We start from the raw sequence: 8,953 nt of genomic DNA, 5'->3' as shown, positions 1-8,953 counted from the left end.
GTCTTTATTCACCTCGCAAATATGTAGGCTTTTGTGTGATGAGAACGTGCATTGCAGTGCAACACGCGCGCAATACGAACCTAGTTATTTTTATAATATTTGGTTTTATTTTGGGGTTTCATCCTTGTTTGGGCTTGAGAAATCCATTGTGCCCTTTTTAAAAGTTGTAATTCTCATCATTTATGAGATAAAAATAGCACGGGAAAAGCATTTGGTAAAAAACATGATGCCATTTATGAGGGAGTCATATAACCAGCATTGAGGTTCTATACCGAAAACTAAGATGATGATTTCAGGAAATAAAAGAAATAAAATATTTTTATTGCATTTATTTTTACAATGTAAATATATTCTACAAAGTCTTCAAAAGTCTCCCATAACCCTTGCTGAATACATAGCGATACTTAAAAGCTTTTTCGAATTCGAAAATCGAACAGCAGTATATAAATCCATTATTTATATCGTCCGTATTGATATCTTTCAACCAATCTATTCGGTCACATATGTTTGGACAAATAATATAACTGTTTACATCAATCCATGATAGATCCGGTATGTTCAGATGAATTATCGCTACAGATGCCCCTTCGACTACATCAGTGATTACCTAAAAGAAATTTCAAAAATTATTGCGACTTACACAGAAAAAATCTTAGAAAAGTGTTAAATTTATTATAAATTTGGATAGAATCCTGCAAATAAACCCATTTTTAACAAACCAATATCACGTGAGCTTATATAGATCGCCATATTCGATACTACGGTGCTTACGTTACTGCTTACGGTATTACACTTCCATGTAATATCTCTACATTACCATGTAATAAATTTAACAAAACTTGTAAATAATTAAGTTATATTATGAACGATTTTTTAGTGATCATAGAACTTGGGAATGAATTACTCTTACTGCTATATTAAAGATAATGTAAAAGTGAACACAAAACCAATCAAATATGTTAGTTGAGGGTTCTTCACGTACTATGGTGCGTTTAGGTATCTTCGCAAGTTTTAAGTTGAAATATGCCTTCATAGGGGCGTTCAATCTGATTCCCGTTTATGTCAAATTGGGTTCATCTGGCACTATTCTTTAGACGTATACAATTTTTCAATGTAAATGATACCATATGGTTAATATGTATAAATAAATTTGGCGAACTTAGATTAACCTCGGCAATAGAAAAATATTTTCAAAATCGGGATCTTTTTTGATTGGGAAATGTGATTCATAATTTTAAAAAAAAATATTGTACAAGTTTGAAATTTTATGGCAGTATATTATTTTCACAATAGTTGCTATAAATAACCGTTATGAAAAAAAAATATAACAGAAGTCATTACAATAATAGCCTCATTTTGAAATAAGATAGCTCTTAATTTTCTGGGATTGCTTGCCCTTTCACTCGAATTTGTCTTGACGTTCATTTATGGGACATTCAGTACATCAAGTACATTCCACATATATAATGTAAATAGTGTTAAAAGAGAAGAGTGAAACATTAATGTATGACAATCGATATTGAAAGGTGACGTTATAGTACGGCTTGTAATTTAAATGAAAAAAAAAATAGTATAAACATCACCTTCCATAGAAACATCGGTACCAAATTCTTATTTCCTGCTTTATCAGCAATGTGTACAGTTCTTAAACCTGAAGTCTTAGAGGGTAACTCGAGTTTTTGTGATATTCCAGTTCTTATAAGTAAATATTTGTCTTTCATTTTCGTCGTAGATCTCAATATTTCTTCACATTTATCCCAATTCTACAAGTAAAAATTACCTCATTACTATTATCATATTTTCAATGAAAATTATCTAAGAAGGGTTTAGAATGAAATTGTAAATTTTAATTTTGTGCATAGATTATTTTTTAAACTTTAGTGTTATTTAATAGTTACTAAAATTGTGATATAACTCAATTGAGAAAAAACGTAAATTAAGCCGTTATATTGTGTATTAGTCAAAGTATTTTTATTGAGTAAAATATAAAGTAAAAGTATTTGCTGATCATTTAGTAATAACAAGGTTTTTTTAAATTCTTAATTCTACTAAATAATAAATTTAGTAGAAAATTTTAGTAGTTATTTAGTAGAATTAAGAAGTTAGATTAGATACAAAAAATTAAAAGCAATTTTATAATTACTTTCACATCTCCGGAACTCCAGTATGGAATAAAATTTAAATAGCTATGAGTCAACATTTGAGCAAAACCCGGTATCACATCCTTTTCGTTTACCAACTGCTTTGCTGTAAAACACCAACTTTCTTCGTGTTGAAATTGTTTGTCTAAAATTGATGATAAGTCGTCCTTCTGTTTTTTGCAATCATACATTTCGGTTTGATTATATTTAACTATTTCACTGTCTAACCATGTTTCTATTGGTGGAGATTTTACTCCAGCTGCAGATGGTATCAAAGTGTATTCTGCATAAAGAGGAACTTTTCGCACTTTATGGAAGCATATCCTATAAATTTCCAAAAACTCTTTTACATTAAATCCGATCTGATAAAAATCTCCATTGTTGTAAGAATCACAGCTTTTATCCATTTTTATCTTGATTGCTTGCAACGGTTCTTTACATTTGAGTTTTGGATAATCAACAAATGTTCCCTTTACATTAAATCTGTAATTTTCCATACATACAGCTTTAATTTCGGTGTTAGAAAATTTATTAAATTCCCCAGGACAGAAAAACTGTACGGTTTCATTTATTGGTATAGCTAAATGCTCATCTTTAATTTTAAAATTTGGTAACCTGAAGGTTTCCGTAAGCACTAGTGGATGATATATATCGAAATCGTTTTGTATATTCAACAAACAATCTGAAATTAACTGTGACATTAATGGTGAGAAAATATTAAAAATAAATCAACTTTGAGGAATTAATACAAAAAGTAATCAAACATCTTACCACAGGTGGTAAGATTAAACGTTCTTTCAATTTTGCCGAAATTATTCTCAACAACACAAGTATATTCTCCAATGCTACTTATTTTGTTTTCATAATAATAATCCATTACACTGACATCGATCTTATTTTTGTTAAACCGCCATGTGGTCTGTACAATAAAAAAAACCATACATATCAAAAATTGGTATCTTTGTAAAGTTTAAATTAAATGAACCTTCAAAATAATAACTAAAAGTCATATCAATATTGTTTATTACTGTAATTAAAACCTTAATAACTTTTTAGTCGCCACACTCGAAACTTTATATTTATCTATTCTAGTCTATCCTAGTTGCTAAATCCCGAGCACCGGCAACGTCACACTCTATGCACAAAGAAGCTAATTGTTTTATTGATAGACGACCTGAGAGACCTTTGGTTAACAAATGGCGCCGACGACAATGTGCAGTGTACGTAATTAATTTTACAGTCGTCGCGTGGTCCGAAAATCCGAATATGTCGATTTCAAGAAAGTGCAGCGTTTTTATGTACCGGGTGTAATTGCCTTATAGGTGGCGGTACCTACAATCAGTAACTTTGTTTAACGACAGAGTCAAAATAATGAAGAAACGATAAAATAATGAAAAATAATGAAGAAAGGAAAAAAAACGGTGCCTGTAAAAAGAGGGTGTGCTCGTGGCCGGAATTCGAGCAAACGCATCAGGATTTTAACTCTTGCACCGCAATTTTTTCCGCATAAATAGCCTTGAACTTCGTCAAAAACAAGCATTCTATAACAGCGATTTACTTTACACAACAGTCTTTCATTAAAATATTATAGAGAATCTCTTTTCCCCTAAGGTTCTTTACTCTTCAACTTTGTTATGAACAAAGAACTTACCTTTGTTTTTGGCTTTCCAATGTTTATGCAATCGAAGTAATTCATATCATCGAAGTAATACGTATGAACCGTTACATTATTTATAAATCTTGGCTTCTCGCCTAAATTAATTTGTATGCTTCCAGTGTAAGTTCCAGTAAGATTGCTGACATGACATTTATAACGACCTTCCTGTTTTTGATTAAAGTTAGCTAAAACTAATCTACCTTCTGCAATTTTTTGCTTAACCTACAAGAAATATATCATTAAGATTTGCTCGTACAGCAATAGAATGAAAAAAAGATCTAAATCTGTTTAATGGCTTGTAAAGAATTTTAATATCTTAAATTTTTACACCTTGTACCACCGTATTTCATTAGTTCTTATGCATGGTACATTACATTCAATCTCTTTAGTTTGATTTTCTTCAATGTACATAATTTTTAAAGGACCCGCTTTAATAGGATAATCTGTAAAAGTAAATGCGAAGTTATAAATAAAACAAAAAGCAACCATATTTATAGTTCGTTTGCTTTTCGCACATCACCAGTATTTGACATATACTACGGGGTATTTAATTTGTCGTTTCGAAAATAGCATGGAAGAACAATATTGAATAATGTAACTGTTACTTCATCATAATAATTTTAGCCTTAGTACATCTTCCGCCCGACATATGCCTGAAAATAGATTTTCGATAAGATCGGTTGGCAGCGGCCTGTGCATGACATTTACTAACGACCTTAATAAGGTCATCTGTCTAACTGGACATCAGAACCTTAGGGGACTCCGCAGCGGATCACTTCGCAGCTGGTTCGATTTCGTAGAGAAATCCCGTAGCATCAACCCAAAGCTCCAAGGCTCGATTACACTGTCGCGTGAGCTTTACTTAATACTTTTTAACTTTGACTGTTACCAGTATATTATCAAAGCTAATTTATAATAAAATAAAAGAAATGTGACTGAGTTTGGTTATTATGCGTGTTCAAAAAATGTTGTCAAGTATCATTACTTTCAACAAGGAATATTTTAGATTAAAGGTAAAAACATTTTTAATTAATAACAATATTTAACTACTCACTTCGCACTATTACTGTATTTAATCCATAGGCCACACCATAGTCGTTTTTTGCCATGCATGTGTACGTTCCCTTTGAGGATGATTTTATATTTTTAATAATTAAGGCACCTTCTGTTGTAACGGAGTACCATTCAGTTCCTAATGTTATGCAAAGAAAAATATTATATCAATAAATATTATCAATGTACCTTAGCCTCGTACATTGCAAGGCATAGTCGTTATGTAGGTATAGATCTCCCCAAGAGATATCTATGGGAGAATATACTATAATCGCTATTGTTGGCAGGAGGGTTGGTGATCGCAGTGTGGTATTATGTTAGGTAGAGGACGCTCATCCTCTCGGAACTTCTTTATGAGCATTGGCTATCTTGTGTAATTATTGGCACAAAGTATCAATTACATAAGATTACTTTCCGGGAATCGAAGCCGCGATCATTGCCGAAATACCATTGCTCCTAAACCTTCTGCCTTAGCATATCCTATAAATATTTCCTAACTCGTTCATTTTTAATTATAAAGTCGTACATGAAATGAAAGTTGGCTAGTTTTTAATGACCAATTTTGATATTTCGTTCAAAATGTTAATAATAATATTTACCTGTAACTAATAAGTTGCCGTCCTTTTTCCACGTTATTATAGGTTTTGGCTCACCGGTAACAGAACATGGTATTTTTAAAATTCTATCATCGACAACAGCATCAAAATTCTTTTTCGTGGGAATTGTCATAGGCGGTGCTATAAAAGAGCGAAAACTCTGTCAGAGGGATAAAAGCATACTTATTCTACCTATAAACGTAAAGGATTTTTTTTTGTATTACGTAAAACATTTATTATTGGAATGTATGACAAATTTTACGTAATATAATAAAATTAAAACATACGAAGTTCATTCATAATGATCTTTATTAGCATTACCAGAGTCCTGTGAAAGTAAAGTCAAGTAATTAAAAGAGTTAGTCTCTTCATGAGAAAATTCTTCACTATATACTATAGATTCTATAACATTGGCAGTGGCAATCTATAGCATAGATTGTTGCATAAATTTAAAAATATTATCACATTTAAGGGATACTACACTCTCTTAAAAGTTTCATAAATAATAAACCAGCGGATTAAGATCAAGACTAGACGATGACCAGTCTTCAGCTCTGGTGAAGTCCATAACAATCGTTGCCAACCACGTTTGAGTAGATTAAATTTTATGACTAAAGACAATTCTTGGTTATAGAACATGTTATGTTATTAAAAGTCTGAACCACTTCTCAAGAATCTTAATTTTATAGATTAAGACCGACGATTAGACACCTTTTTCGCAAAAATACGGCGTAGCGATATAGATTTCGATATAGCTAGTAATAACTAGCAATGACTATATAAACGCACCACTAAATCACGACTGAAGATAGATAATATGAACGCTATACTCAATTAAATAAAGTTTTCAGCATAAAATAGGTCAATCTGCCTATTAAAAAATTCTTGTCATTAAATATAAATTTTCTACGACTTCTCTTTGCCTAATTTGTTTTGATTTTAGCTTCTATTTTGTTTTTGCATTACATGAGAATTATGTTGATACTCGTAAAGACTGTAAATGATTTTAAAATATTTTAAAATATTGTATCGGAACTTTTTTTCCTTAATAAAATAACGTGAAAATCTTTTTAACGTTATATGGAGCAAATATTTTTTTATTCGTTTATATTTTAATGTATTCTTTTATTGGAAGAAATATTCTGCAATCAGGCACACTAAAATTAGTGCATGGCTGACCTAGTTTAAAAAAAATAAAGACGAAAAATAGTCAAAATTTGTGTACATAATATTGCAATAAAAATCAGAAATATTTACCATTAGGCTGAATAGTATACGTAAGATTTTTACGACCACACGAATTTTCAACAGCGCAGATATAAAAACCTTCATCATCGAGCTGAACCACTGGTATCACTAAGGTACCGCTACTTGTTATTTCACTGTGAAAAAGATAAAAAAACCTTAATTTATTAAAATTGTTGATGTCTTTTATTTTCTCTTATATTGGTACGACAGCGTTTTTTTCTGTCTTTATTATTTATGAGAGAACTGTCGTAACAGTTCACAAAAATACTTTTTTAAAGAAGAAAATTCATTTATATTAACTTAAAGTTAATTTTAGGAAAAAACAAAATATTCTATCTTTATTTATATGATGTATATGAATTGACATGTCCGTCATAGTGTTAGAAATTAGGTGTCCTGAATAAATACATGGTACAGGCATAATAGAATGCTTTTTTTTTCAAAAGTCACTGCTAATAAAAATAAAATAGACTAAGGTGTACGTACATAAGATACCAACGTAAATCTATATAAAATCTAAAGTAGCATTATATTGTAAAAACCAAGTTATTTACTTTTAAATGATTCTCTCGTTGATTAGTAATTTAATGATTTAAAATGTTGAGAGAAAAATATAAACAGGATATAAATAGAGTCTGCGAAAATATATTATAAGAACAAGTATATACATTAATTCATAATAATGGTTCATACTCTTTTTGCAATAGCACTATTAAAAAAGCTTTAAATATGTTGCGCGAATAAGCTTACCATTAAGTTATATGATCCTTATACATACGAGTAGATACTGGCTAGATAGATCTTATTTAAAGTAATCAATTATGTAATTATTAAGTAGTTTCCAAATTCAAAATTAAAATCCATTAGTTTTTACCTCTGAATTATTGCAACTGGGTTATAAATAATAACTTTTTTATCTTTATTTTGTAGATATAGCGCTCACAGTTACTATGCCATCTCAATATCTTTTTAATAGTAATTAGTATTACTTTATAAAGCTAAATTGAAATCATGTAAAATCATACGTCAATATGTCTAAACAAAACATGTGTACTAATCACAAAGTAACTTGATGATCCATACTTAGGTTTGTATTGTTTTCTCTTCGTATAATTTTTATCGAAAAAAAACCATTTCATTGTAGGCATTGGATATCCCTTTACTTCACAAGCTAGTTCTGACTTACTTCCAACTTTAATCTTAAGAGTTGTTTCTTCGGGTATATTTATATCAGCGGGGTCTAAAAAAAATTAAATATTTGAAAGAATTATGTAAAAAATATTTATGAAAACGGCCGAATATATTATTAGAATAAGATATTGTTTAGGTATCCTATAAATAACATGTCTAACATGAAAAAATCTGTTACTTTTTATTTTACATAACCCTTTATCATCATCATTGCAGCCACAGGACGTTCGCTACTATTATACCGGTTAAAAAAGGTCTAATGAAGCGCCTTCGTGTGTTTTGTGGGCGAACAGCGCTTCGCTTGCTGATCATCCTTGTTCTTCCCTCCGTAACCTTAATTATGCTTACTAACTTACGTTAATTACTAGGTATGAGATTGAACTTACAGAAAGAGCCTTACCACAAACGTTGACATTTACAGTTTTCTTAACAGTTCCAAATTTGTTGCTAGCTTGACAAGTATATAGCCCATGGATTTTAACAGACGCTTCAAACCTGTTGAGAGATATTTTAATAAATCCTTTTAAATATTTTAATCACAAGGGAGTAAAATATCGTTTAAAATAAAAATTGGATTGGATTTCTGAAACATGAAGTTAGCTGGTTACATAACAGCCTTGTGTTGTGAAAGCTAATACCTTATTCGAAAATTATTTGGTTTAATATGTAGTTATAATTCTATTAATAACAATATATTAAACTGTTATGCCATGAAACAAAATTAGTATAAAATATCAAAGATAACCCGTTAAAAACAAATCCATGTAATGAGGTTAAATATTCTTGAGGGACGTAATTTGACTATGAAAGACGCACTCAACTCCCTCGTATTCACTGCGCAATGCGCATGCACGGTGTCAATGGAGTCATTTTTTTGTTAAATAGAAATAAGAACAAACAACTAAAAGTTAAAAATAAATTAAATTATAATTTTTAGACTGCACCTTAAAGTTTTGTTTCTGTATATACGATATGGAAAGGCGTCCATGACTAATGTATTATTACGAAACCACATAATATTTGGAGTCGGGGCACCTTTAACTGAACAAGGGATGATCACTGTTTGT

General features: G+C 30.4%; 1 protein-coding gene across 1 annotated transcript; it reads right to left on the bottom strand.

Moving 5' to 3' along the window:
* Positions 1–352: 352 nt before the first annotated feature.
* On the bottom strand, positions 353–2,705 carry LOC137923599 (uncharacterized). Its single transcript, XM_068766817.1, has 3 exons — positions 2,144–2,705; positions 1,584–1,763; positions 353–607 (listed from the first exon to the last, which is right to left on the bottom strand). Exons 1-3 carry the CDS (start codon positions 2,636–2,638, stop codon positions 353–355), a joined length of 930 nt encoding a protein of 309 aa, XP_068622918.1. The 5' UTR covers positions 2,639–2,705.
* Positions 2,706–8,953: the final 6,248 nt, after the last annotated feature.

The sequence above is a fragment of the Battus philenor genome, unplaced genomic scaffold, assembly GCF_028537555.1.
Source record: "Battus philenor isolate CCGP_79_NKW_IND1 unplaced genomic scaffold, ilBatPhil1.0.hap1 SCAF_22, whole genome shotgun sequence".
Classification (NCBI taxonomy): Eukaryota; Metazoa; Arthropoda; class Insecta; order Lepidoptera; family Papilionidae; genus Battus; species Battus philenor.
This window is presented reverse-complemented; position numbering and strand designations above follow the sequence as displayed.